General features: G+C 32.8%; 1 protein-coding gene across 1 annotated transcript in view; it reads right to left on the bottom strand.

Moving 5' to 3' along the window:
• Positions 1–916: 916 nt before the first annotated feature.
• Positions 917–13,171, bottom strand: part of LOC147072544 (NBAS subunit of NRZ tethering complex-like) — a 39,424-nt gene continuing 27,169 nt past the window's right edge. The window contains exons 29-42 of the mRNA XM_085946938.1: positions 11,042–11,244; positions 10,678–10,878; positions 9,429–9,589; positions 8,602–8,789; positions 6,716–6,852; positions 6,528–6,629; positions 6,276–6,407; positions 4,813–4,989; positions 4,585–4,735; positions 3,384–3,480; positions 2,574–2,703; positions 2,385–2,502; positions 2,171–2,296; positions 917–1,351 (exon numbers count right to left, since the gene is read on the bottom strand). Of these exons, the coding sequence (XP_085803064.1) occupies positions 1,052–1,351; positions 2,171–2,296; positions 2,385–2,502; positions 2,574–2,703; positions 3,384–3,480; positions 4,585–4,735; positions 4,813–4,989; positions 6,276–6,407; positions 6,528–6,629; positions 6,716–6,852; positions 8,602–8,789; positions 9,429–9,589; positions 10,678–10,878; positions 11,042–11,244 (2,223 nt within the window). The 3' untranslated portion in view covers positions 917–1,051. The remainder of the gene's footprint in view (positions 1,352–2,170; positions 2,297–2,384; positions 2,503–2,573; positions 2,704–3,383; positions 3,481–4,584; positions 4,736–4,812; positions 4,990–6,275; positions 6,408–6,527; positions 6,630–6,715; positions 6,853–8,601; positions 8,790–9,428; positions 9,590–10,677; positions 10,879–11,041; positions 11,245–13,171) is intronic.

Raw genomic sequence — 13,171 nt, 5'->3', positions numbered from 1 at the left:
ATTTTAAGATAGTATGAAATTACAAACAAAATATTAAGTAAGTTATCTGCTTAGTATAAATGTGTCAGTAGTTTGATTGATAAACTACTTAGGTACTGGATGCCTGACGAAATCCCGAAGGCCGAAATCTAAATCTTGAATCTAATGTTTTTCATCACTGTTAAATATATTTTTTTCAAATTCAATTCATCAAATATCGTGGTCAGGGAGGTAAATCACGATAAGTAGGGTAAAAATGAAAATCTTCAGATAATGAAAGCTCAATAAACATAGGTATATAGAATTGCAAAAAAAAATATGTATTGTTTATTAAACGAATCTAATTTGTTGGGACTACCTCTTAAGTTGCTTCAAGCCTGACTACACCTACCACAAGCGTCAGAGAGAAGAAATTTAAGTTACTCACTCTGTATATTCTCAATCGCCACACCACGGCCAGGTAATGATTCTGAAATATTTGGAACCTGGTCTTGTAGAGCCACGTCCATCAAGACTGAGTCTTAATGGACTTAGTGCGGTGGTAAGTTCGAGGTTCACCTCGCTCTTTTGGGAGATGTTGGTTCTTAAGTACTTAAAAACAGCGGTGCACTCGAATGTTGAGTTACCCACCCGACTTATAATATATATTAACATATCTATATAATAGTTACCTATAGCAGTTAATGTAGACCAGCAACTTCAATACATTAGTTGAATGTTTCACAAAATTATTTACAAAGATCACAAAATACTGTTCGATATGCAGTGATTTGTACATTTTCGTAATATAGTATCAACCTAGCTGGGATGAAACCCAGAATCTTAAGCCCAGGGTTCTGGTTTTTATCTCTACGTAGATAAGAGTATAACCATTTGATGTTCGGATTTTGCAATGGGTGTGGTAGTAATAAGGATAATAGGTTCTAATAAAAGATCATTGTGTTCATTGATTTAAGAATTTTATGTATAAATTAATCAACATACACATTATAAATAAAATAAAATTTAAGCTGCACAAATAGAATAAATACACTAATGCTTGTCTATGATTTATTGCTACATCTGCTTTCTCTTATTGTCTTTTGTGGAAATTAATTGCCTGCGAGAAACCTCTCAATGTGTTTGGTATTCCCATAACAGCAAGCTTCAAAGAACCCGCCTCAGCGATAAATCCTTTCTTGAACAAATCATTGATTGCCATATCAACGGTGTAAGCACACTGGACGGATACATCTTCTGAAGGTTCGACTTTCAACAAAAATTTTACTAAACTCGGATAAATAGAAGTTCTGACAAGATAGCTAAATAATCCCTTATCTAGAATTAAGCACATTAAACTGCTGTCCATGTGATCTTTCAGTTTTTCAATTTCCTGTAACAATAAAAAACAATTTGTAAATATGAGAATGTTTGTATCTACATTTTTTATCAGTGATTTTAGTAATGTTTTTAAAATTTTACTATAAATCCTTCAAACGATGAATGAAAAAAATTGGCACAGAGAGGTGTATTGCCACTTCGACAGACTTGCTTCGACTGCATAATTAAGTAATCATTTAGGGAAGAAGAAAATATTCCTGCCATATTTCAGTTAACATAGTCACCGCTGACCAGTTAATTACCACAACTCGGTCAGTGCTCAAGACACGCCTGGCATGTAGCAATTAGCATGATAATTAAATATGGTAATTAACTGGTCAGCAGTGAATATATATGTATCTAATAGCCACACGCCAGGCGTGTTTTGAGCACTGGCTGTGTTAATGTCTCAGCAAAGTTTGTAAATGAATCAAAAAACAAAATAGCTGTGTAATAGTCAAAAATAATAACAAGTGTGTATAGAGAAACATATGATTTCGACTCAAACTTTTACTATTTTGTTTCACGTGGCTTTTTTGAACAACTTCTTTCTTCGAACATCCGATAATTAAATGACAAAGGGGAACAATATTTTAGTTTCTATTCACAGTGTGCTATTTTTTGCTATGCGTAAAAGTGTTGAAATCATGTGCCTTTTTGCGTTACATTGAAGTTTCCACTTCATATAAAATTAATGGAAAATTAAATACATAGCTCATAAGGGTTACTTGAAGATAATCTGATACAAATCTGAAAATGTAGGTAGTACACACTACTTCCGATGATCTTCACTTTTGGTTTTAATAAAAAATGGCATGATTCGTGAACTTACTTTTGCTTCATCCAATATTGTCGGAAGTTCTTTTCTTTGTACCGATTCGTGCGATGAGAGCATGCATAGCCAAATTTGTCCAACACAATTATTGGATTTCAATTCTGAAATTATCCAACATATTTCCTAAAAAAAAAGAAAATTAAAATTTTTCCCATTATAATTTTTTATAACAGGTCATACGTCATAATTTGTGATTCTTAGTTCAACTTACGTCTTCCGATATAGAGTGCTTATCCATCAACAGCTTTAACAGAGGAATGTTATCTTTTAGCTTTTTCTCATCCTTTAAAATTTTAATTATTAGACATAAATGTGGACTCTCGTTTTGGCTGAAAAATAAAATAAAGTTAAGTAGGTGTTGAAATTTAATTTTTTATATCTGACGTGTTTCAAAACTCACTTTTCATAGACGGGTAATGGCCACATATTTATTAAATCCACCATAATTTTTAATTTCTCCCAAGAATCTGAATGCTCCAATAGATTTAAAAATATATTTGACCGATTTGTTGCGTCGACAAGATCACACTCTGGAAAAAGATAAATTATAGTTTATTTTTGTAAAATTATCGTGCAAAGGTACTATTAACAACAGTGGTGAAGGGTGGAGGTAGGCTGTTAAGATCCGCCATAAATAGTGCATACTAAACATTGTCAGTCATACGTATTTGTTTTCATTGAAATAAGACTACAATTTGCAGATAGTGATGGTTAGTTTTTAAAAATCAATTAAACCAAACCATAATAGTTTTGGTATATTTTGGGCGATACAACAAAATTGTGCACACTTTTTCATTCATACTTATTTGTTTTCGTTGGATTAAGAATACAAAAATTGTAGTCCTATTTCAGTAAAAACAAATACTTATGACTAACAAAGTTTAATGTGCACTATTTATGGCTGATCTTAACAGCCTACCTCCACCCTTCGCTACTGATTAACAATAACAACTTCATAAAAGTAAAATAATGTAATAATACTCTATTTCATGAGGCAGTGGTTGGCACTCTCGCTTCCTCGATGATAATTCATATTTTTAAATATTATTACTCAATCAACTACAGATGGACATCAATGAGTGAATTAAAAGTGAAGTAAGCAACCAATTCTCATAAAATCTGTTGAGATACCTCGACACATACATATGAAATGGTAGTATACCCGTTTTTACAATAGAATCTATTTAAACTAAAAAAGAAATCGTTATACCTTTGATACTTTCAGTAAATTCTTTATCCCAAGTGTTAGTAATAATTTCCATAGAAATACGACCCAACATTTCTATATTGGCGTTATCTGTATCAGCCTAAAAACAAAAACACATATGTAATTTAAGGAAAAAAGTACATATTCTATGATGTGTAGTATCACACAATATGTAACTATCAAAAACATACTAAAAAATCTTAAAAAATGACCAATTATTATTATTATGCTAATACCTATGTATTGTAATAATTATATTATCGGCTAAGAAAAATGGGTAAATTGATTTAATATGAAAATACGATACAACAGAAAAAAGAAACTGATGTTAAAACTATGCACTTGTGTTTGAAACACTAAATAATTGTTAATTACAAATATTCAATTGTAGACATATCGGTATTTGAGAATAGAAGCCTTATAGTGTTATATTTATTTTCTATTAATTGAAAGAAATTGTTACTTGAAGCACAAAACAAAACAATGATTCGGTTCGTGGATTGTATGCGTACAAATACCCGCGCATCTGCTGCCAGGTAATTAGTACGGCTCCGATCTTCGAAGTAACGGCACGTTTTGTTTTTACTCAAAAGTACACCGTGACCAAAAATACAAAAAGTAAGTATTTTTTTGAAACTGATTTGTTGGAATCATATTTTGTTATTTAATTACAGATGTCGAAAAAAATTAAATTAGGACGCGGCATACCGCTTACTGGTCAATCTAAAGAACTCATTTTTAATTTGTACGAGTATTGGCATGCAGAAAATAAAGATGCAGACAGTTGAAAAATTTTACGGCGATTTAAAAAAAATGGAGAGAGAGTCCGCTTTCTCTTCGCCCAATAGGAAGTGGAAAGCGATTAATACTAAAATCAACTTCGGTGATTTCGAAAAAGGTATTATTAGAAGAAAGGTCCACAATTTCCATATAGAAAGGAAGACGGAAACAAACAAACGACTCTTGATGGAAAAAAAGGATATTGTCACAAAGCATTTTTATCAATAAATGGTTATTAATTTTGAATCAATGTGTTTTAACTTATACGCAAAAAAACATTAAAAAATCTAGTAACGTTTTGGAACTTTCTGTACCCCATCCGCACGCACACCAACCGAATCATTGTTTTGTTTTTACTGAACACTGTTTAACCTAATTAAATGTTTATAATGAAATTTAGTGAAAATATTATAAAATTACCCACCTTGTAGAGTGACATTAACTCGAGTCTCTGTTTTGAAGATAAGAATGTGCTCGTCAAATATGGCTTTAATTTATCAAGTACTGCTTGGTCGATGGACATTTTTTCAGTTTTATATTCCATCAAACGTTTTGTTATCGGGCTGAGTATACTTCTAAAAAAAATAATTAAGCATTAGTAATGAGTTCACAATATAACTGCACGAAAGGATTTAAAAAAAAATTTAAATACCTTGCTTCAAAATGTATGTCTTCCAACGTGTATAATAAGACTTCGTCCAGAGTGATATCATCGTTCATAAAATGTAGAAAAGATTTTATGTTCCTCAACGGCAAATGGTTCTCGCACATTAATATTTTGAATGATTTTAACATCTCAGCTTTGTCCCCCCGCGTACGTTCAAAATCCCTAAAGAAACATCAACATTAATAAAAACAAAAAGATTGAATCATTCACCTGATATATTTGTGTACATACATTTGTTTCGCTTCAATTTATATACAGTGTCTCTCAATGTACCAGGTTAGATGGAATAATCTATTCCCTGGTTAATCCTAACCATCAATTAAATTACAACATCACAATTAAATTACGACTAAACCTGCCCTGTACCAAACACGGTCTTAAATGGTCGTTATTATAATGTCCTTCTTGGTTGCAATACACTAGTGACTGTTCAATATAATATGTACAGATAAATATATTTTTTATAATACAGTCGAACTCAGTTATTACGATCACGGATATAGCGAAATCTCGGATGCAATGAGGAAACATTCGTTGAAATTTTAATTTATGATTTTCTCCAACATTTATTCACTTTTATAATGAGCTACTTATCGGGTATACCGAGCTAAAGTATCGGCAAAAATTTTCTTATAACTGTTAATGTGTCGATTGTTTAAAAACATTTTGACCCCAAGCAATAAAATCCGACCGGACAGGATGCCGCCGGAATTGGATTACGTTTACGACACTAGTTAAGTGTCTAAGTACCTACCTAATTGGTGTTTTCGCCGACAAGATTGAAAAAGTATCAACGCATATGGTTGAAATTACTTGTAAAAAATCCAAGGTTTGTGTTACCTACCAGCGTTCATTACAATAAACAACTTATTTTGTAGTTTATGAATGCCATACTTGTTTCGGGGAAAAATTCTAATTGTGTATTTTTGTTTGAATTGCGACTGTATGTGTTGTGTGACCGCTCATTTCAAAATATCTATTCTCTGACATAACGAGTAACGCTTATAATGAGCAAATTCAGTCGGTCCCATCTTCCTCGTAATAACCAAGTTCGACTGTACTACAACAGGTGAAGAGGTCCAATGGACAGTAGTGTATTTAGTAATAAAAGTGAAACAATCGCAAACACCCAGGCTTTGAGAAAATCACATAAATATATTGTGACCTTAGTAGAAAACGAACCCGGAGGCCCCGGATGAAAGGCCAGTATATTACACACTGCACCATGAGACCCGCTATATATACAGTGTTGTTACGGCCATGGTTTCAATTTTATGCATAATAGTATAATCAATTGTTGGCATAGACAATACATTTTTTATTGACTGCCGATATATAAAAAAAAAAGATAGGCGGATAGTGGTTTTTTCCTTCGAAATCATTCCAACAATACTTGAAAGAGAAATGTCATAATTTTTCACAGATTATAACAAATTGCAAACACTTACCTCCAAAAATCTTGGGGGAGACCTAAAAATCCTCCCACTAAGTATGTTACATTCTCCGAATGGTAATTCTCTAGAAATTTTCCCCATTTTCCAATCTCGTCCCCGATATCTTTCCAATTTGGATCTTCATATCTGAAAAATAAAATCTATATAACAACCTTCCATTGTAACCTTAAACTCGACAACATCCCTTCAAAGTTATAAAATTACAACACCAAAAAGAAGCCGAAATATGCAACAGCTGTTACTCACATTGCATTGTTTTTTGAGGTCCCATTACAGCTATTGGAATGTTCATGTTCACAGTATTCTTCAGTTTGTAGTGCGATTTGTATACGAGTAGTCGATGGTACCCTAAAATATAAGATAGAAATTATCAGGTGACCTTCTTTAATATAAATCATGTATTTCCAAGGGTCGCTCTTCATTGGTGTACTTACTTTTGAAGGCCAAAGTCACTGAACAGAATATCTTCCGTCAAATACAGTACATCTTCCTTTTTTAACTTACTGAAGTAACCAGAGCATTCTCTGTATTGCTGCATCCATTTTTTAGATGAAGGAGTATGGTCACCAAGCTGAAAATAGTACATAATGTCTGTTTGCATTCGGTTGTTTGGATTACAGGAGTCAATTGAGTCATCACAAGATTTAAAAGGGGGCCTCGAACATACAATAAATTATTAAAGTAAAGTATACAAAAATCTTAACGTTTAAAGATTTTTGTTTTAACAAAAAAACTTTTATTTTTAATTATCGTACTGCTCGAGAGAATTATTTTCACGTCTCATGTAAAAAATATTATCTTGGTAGGTCAAACTGAGTCTTTCCTGTGAGAGTTTCTTATTTTGTGATAGTTGGCATTATTACCATAAAAGCCTAACGATGAAAGTTATATTTCTACCTAAAGAATCCATAACAGAAATAAATAATCAATCATGCGATAATTTAACAATCAAATGTATAAATATATTTCTGGTGCCTCACCGAATTCCTGTACATTAAAATTGGTCTAACGTTGATTTATTGACATTTATAGCGCGAGGCCTTCGAATACGTTCTCTTTCACTCATCGTACGTCGCATACAGCGCCGTCTAGGCGCCCCCGCTATTCGGCACTCCCACTACAGCGCGCAGACATTATCACATAGACGGCAGAGAAGTGGTCATCTATTTGACTATATAAGGTGACGTTTGGCCTTCAGTAATCAATTAGAATTGAGTCGAGCTTGGCTTTCGTCAAGAGACGTAATTCACCTAGTTCACTAGTCGTCTTGCTTGCACTCCTATCAGAGTCAAGTGAGCTATTCGATTGAGCTAGGTACATGGTTTGAATACGCCGTAGTTCCAGTATAAATTACCTCCAACTTATTATACTTGCGCACATCAAATTATTATATTGTTACCGTATAAAATCAAATATACTGTATACTCTTCGAGACACCCACGACTTATTATTTATAAATAGAGGAAGGAAGAGAACTCCATCCTTATACATTTTAAATATTTTTTGTCGGATGAGCATAAAATTTATACGCAAACGAAGCTAAGTAATACTTTAGAGGTGAGTAATATAAACATTTTTGAAGTTATACTTCTTTTGGCGCGTTTGAGAAATCAGATTAGAGTGTATTTTTGGCGTGTGACATGTTTTATTAATACATAATTAATATATATACAATATTATTATAACACATTTATTTTTTCACATGAAAAAAAACGCACTCGAATGGATTTGAACCACCGATTGTTTGGTTATCACTACCTTTACGCCACAGTATGATACTGCAATCGTGACGATTATACAGTATAATATTATAGTTTAGAATTGTTCCGTTGCCTAGGCAGCGAATTTATTATTGTTGGCCATTTGCAATTCCTTACGTAAACAAACGATTAAACGTCAGAGTGGCAGTTGATACTTTAAAAATAAAAACAATGAGAAACCATTATATAATTTAGTAATATAAGTTAAAGTGTATAGAAATAAACCAATGGCGGTCCAATAAGCGGTCCTTTTTCTTGAATGTGTAATTTAACAAGATAATTAAGAGCTAGTCAAAGAATCTAGTTTATCACAAGATTTGTTTTTGTTTTGTTACGCCAAAGAAGTATAGTTTCTAACACAATATGTACATAAGTACACACACCGATTTTTTTTTCTTTATTTACATTATTATTTACAGCTGAAATAGTTCATTTTTTATCTTAGGGGGCCTCAAAATCAGTCATTCGACGTGTTACTGATTACCATACGATTATATAACACCATATTCCTTCATAAAAACTTGTAACACATAATACAAATAGTTGAATTGTGTACTTACATCAAAGAAGAACTTGGACAGCCATAATCTATACATATTGCTTGTGTTGAAATTTATACTGATGCATGGAGGCACATTTCTCAACAATTTAGCGATGAGTCCTATATTTTCCTTGGTAAGGGATGGCAAAATATGGGCCACCAAGTCTTCCTGACTCGGTAAATTTATTAGTAACTTGTAGTCTAGCGCTATAACAAAAATCATAGATAATTAAAATAAAATATGTTTATGATAATGCAAAATAATATCAGATGGCAACACTGCATAAATTATTTATAAGAATTAAGAAACACATGGTACCTATTCGATTAGTTTTAAGAAAGAGTATAACACTGGTAACAATTCATTGGTTACATGTAAATTGTACGTAAAACATTTCACCGTAGCACAGTTCGCCGTGAGCTTTCTTATCGGAAAGAGATGACCGTATACTATACGGTCTCCAATTTTATTAGATTCAATATGAACATTAATTCAATTTTGGCAAAATTAATGAATTCAAAAATGAAAACCTAACCTAACCTTACAAATAATCCAGTATATCGGCTATTTTCAAAATTTGTTTGCTGCTGCCTTCCTGTAAACCGACAAGATCCATGTTTTATTTAGACATGAATTGTATGTCAGTACTATATGACCCTACGAGATTGGACGGTTTTTAATATACGGCCATATATTTCCGATACAACATTTCACATTGAAGTGTTATATAGCGAACTGCATACGACAAGTTTCCGGACATGCAATTCATTGGGTGTCTCATTTTATTAGTAAATCACTATAAATCATGAACATATTAATGATCGATAATTAGAAGTTAAACTCACACGAACATGCACATTTTACTTTTTTGATTAATTTCAAATGTTCTTTAGCATTGATTCCATTAAACAGGTGACGATTATTTATTTGGTCGATCAAATTGAAATAAAGAATTATTCCTTGATGATCTTTTCCATCTAGCGATATCCAGACATTGTTCTGCAAACTGTAACAGACAAAATATTATCTATTAGTCCAATTTATATTGTAAGTGTCAAAACATGTAAGAATATGTTTTTATATACTAGCAATACGAAAGCAGGTATAATTATGGTCTATATTCCTAAACTTCCGACATCTGTGTACCCTTTCTATAATTTTCCTAACACTTAGTTTTTTTCCGACCATGTCCGATCATAATAGGATCATATGGGCCTCCACAGAATAGAGGGTTGTATTAACAGATTTTTGTTTTTTTACGAGAAATAGATGTCAGCCACTTGCTCAACCTATTAGGTCCATACCCTGACTCACACACAAATTGAAAAACAATATGTGTACTTGCCAGACCCAGGATTCGAACCTGAGACCCACGGCGTGATAGTCCAGCGCTTAAGCCACGCGGCCACCGTGGGTGTCAAACACTTAGTACCCCTCGTCAAAAAAAAATTGCATAATATACTTTAATAACAAAAAAAATATATTTATTTTTTTCCTTTTATAGTAAGTACCATAAACAAAATAATAATAAACGAAAAATAAAATTCATTAATAATAAAATATAAATAAAAGTTACCTATATTATAAATAACATTCATTATAATCAATGAGAAGGATGAAATTGTTTATCTTGAGACGGATCATCATAATTTGGTTCCCTGGTTGTTAATTTTAATCTGAGATGCGGTTCCACATCCAAAAGCCTGTTCCTTTTCTTTGAGTTAATATCTACACACATAGATATGAAGTTGGAAAAGGAAAGATGTATTTCAGGACTTTCTGTGTTAAAACTGGATACACAATTGCAACCAGAGTGATGTTAAAGTACACTCCTTATATTTATTTTCAAGAATCCGTCTGAAGCTATTTCCAACAATTAATTGCTCTTCTTCCGCATGCAATAAACCTTCTAGCATGGATGTTGTATTGATGTCGTATTAATGCTTGTTGCACCAGGCGCAGCCAAAGCCCGGTGCAGCGCGTACCCCCACCAAACTCATCCCGTACCCCACTTTCGGAAACACTGGTCTATAAAGTGCTACGTATTAAAACATAATTAAAATTATAACAATTTTGAAACTTTGTAAACATTACCTTTGTATTGAATTGGCGGCATCCATAATCAGTTTGGCAATCAAATCGGGTTCAGTTATAAATTTAGTACTTTCAGCAACACCCACAGTCTTGTGATGCAATATGATGTATGATATATGGTTGACTGCAATTTCTTGTTCGCCGATTCCATATTTTTTTGCTAAATCTTTGGCCAAGTTGTAATTCTCGACATTCGATGTTCTTTAAACAAGAAATTGGAACATTAAATTATACCTACTGATTTAGTGTAAAAAAACAAAAGAAGAAATAATTACGGCAAATAAGATTAAGAGATTGTTTGTAAATTTGAAAATAATTTAAGTAAATAACATTAAAATTACGCTATATGATAGAATAATCTCACCTGGATAAGTTGATTATTGCTTCCTTTCTATATGCTGCATCTGTACTAAATAGACCGATATCAACATCACAACCGAGATGATTCAAGCGTTCTCCTTCCACCAATTCCAAGAAACGATCACGGCAATTAAGCAGTTCCTGTTTGGCATATTTCACATCTTCTGGTGGCAGCAATTCAATTTCTTTAATTATATTAGATACCAACTAAAAAAAGATACAGTAATTAATGGTATCACATGGCAATACGAATACTATAAACATACCACATAAACGTGAGGTTCGATAGTTTTGACAGATAATATGACCTAGTTAGAGTGACGTCGAGTGAATGAAAACGATATAATAGGCTTCACGTAAGAGTAATCGGAAATAGTATTGATAGCGATAATTAACTACCCCTATTCACAATCTGTACAAGTTCAAGGTTATATTGTTCCACTACAAAATAATACAACTGAAAATACTATAAATGTTATTTTACATTATGTTGTTGTTATAAAAAAAGGAATCATTGTTCTCATAGCTCAAAGGAACATGATATTTAGTTTATGGAAAAGGCGTAGCTTTAATAACTAGTAAAAATTAAATGTTTGCTTACCAAGCATCTATTACGTGATTTCATTCTTGAAAACCAACCACTCATTTTTAAATACAAATACATAGTCACCAGTGGCATGCGGTCCATAGATGCTGTAGTTACGAAGCTTTTTCTTCTCTCGAAGGTATTTATTGTGTTATCATATACAGTATAACCTCGTTTTTACGTGCCCGGAATTCACGTTTTCCCGGCAATTGCGTGAAATTTTTTCAGTCCCGATGTATTTCAGTACATTTAATACCCGCATTTACGTTTTTCTTTCCCGCGATTTACGTTGGATATATTCAAAATATGCGAGTTACGCGCGCTTGACAATGATTGGGTCGTGACATTCGAACGGCGTAAGGTGTTTGGAGGGAAAACTCCGTGTCTTTAGAACGGGGCACGGTGATTGGTCGGCGAGCGACGCTGTGATTGGCCCGATTTTTTAATAAAAATTTTAATTAAATGTTGTTTTTTAATAAAACGTTATTTTTTTAGAAACATAAAATTTAAATGTTCTTTTTTTCAATACCCCCCCCCCCACTTTTACATTTTCCCTCCAATTAGGTTTTTTTTTTCAGTCCCTTAAAAAACGTAAAATAGGGGTTATACTGTATGTTGTAAATTTCTATTTACTAAACTTTACTTTTCTTAAATATTCTGCATTATTAAAATTATATATATATATTTTTAGAATATAGAGCTGCCACATTGCAACACCACACGCTATACTGTTTCACCGGCCATGCGCCAAGATACAATTACTTACAACGCTCTCAAGTTGATGATATGTAGCAAACAGTAGTTATTTTATTATGTACTTTTTTCAACAGAATCCATACAAGAAAAACCACACGCCACTGATATTTACAATTATTATAATTTTTTGAATAAAATAAAGTATATTTTAGGTACATGATCCTATCACAGCTTGTTTAAACAAAGTTTTTTTGAAGAACATTGTAAGGAGATCCCATCTTTGGAGTACAGGATGACACCCAAATTTTAGTAGAATGTATTGTCAACGCATTAGAATCTGTGTACCGAATTTCAAGTCTCTGTGTAAACGGGAAGAAGATGAAAATTGAGCGTGACAGGAGAACTTTACATAAACACTTAAGAGAAAAACATTGCCAGATTTTAGGTTATCTTTTTATATCACTGAGATTTAGTGACAGAAAATATTGATGAGCGTGTGGGGGTCATGGTGTTGTGGATGAGGAAGTTGAAATTTGGTGGTTGCTCCGATGGATGGAGGAGCGAGTTTTATTTGTAGCGTAAACAGCCGGTACAAGAGTATGTTACCGTAGATATGTTACAATATTTATGGTACTGTTCCGAGGTCCGAATCTCAGTAGAATGAGATGTTTTGCGGGGCGATATAGAGACTGCGATACTAACAGAACAGGAACTTATATTCGAGTGACATGTCCAATGAATTATGATCCGTTATTTATTGACATACTCACAATCAAAATAATATCTTGAAAAGAATATTTAGGAAATAATTATTATAATTGAGTCAGCTACTATATGGAGTTTGCGTCATCG

Source organism: Rhyacophila brunnea, unplaced genomic scaffold, assembly GCF_057557595.1.
Source record: "Rhyacophila brunnea isolate RB1 unplaced genomic scaffold, BYU_Rbru_1.0 scaffold_2, whole genome shotgun sequence".
NCBI classification, from domain to species: Eukaryota; Metazoa; Arthropoda; class Insecta; order Trichoptera; family Rhyacophilidae; genus Rhyacophila; species Rhyacophila brunnea.
Note: the sequence above shows the minus strand (reverse complement) of the source record. Positions and strands in the feature narration are given on the sequence as shown.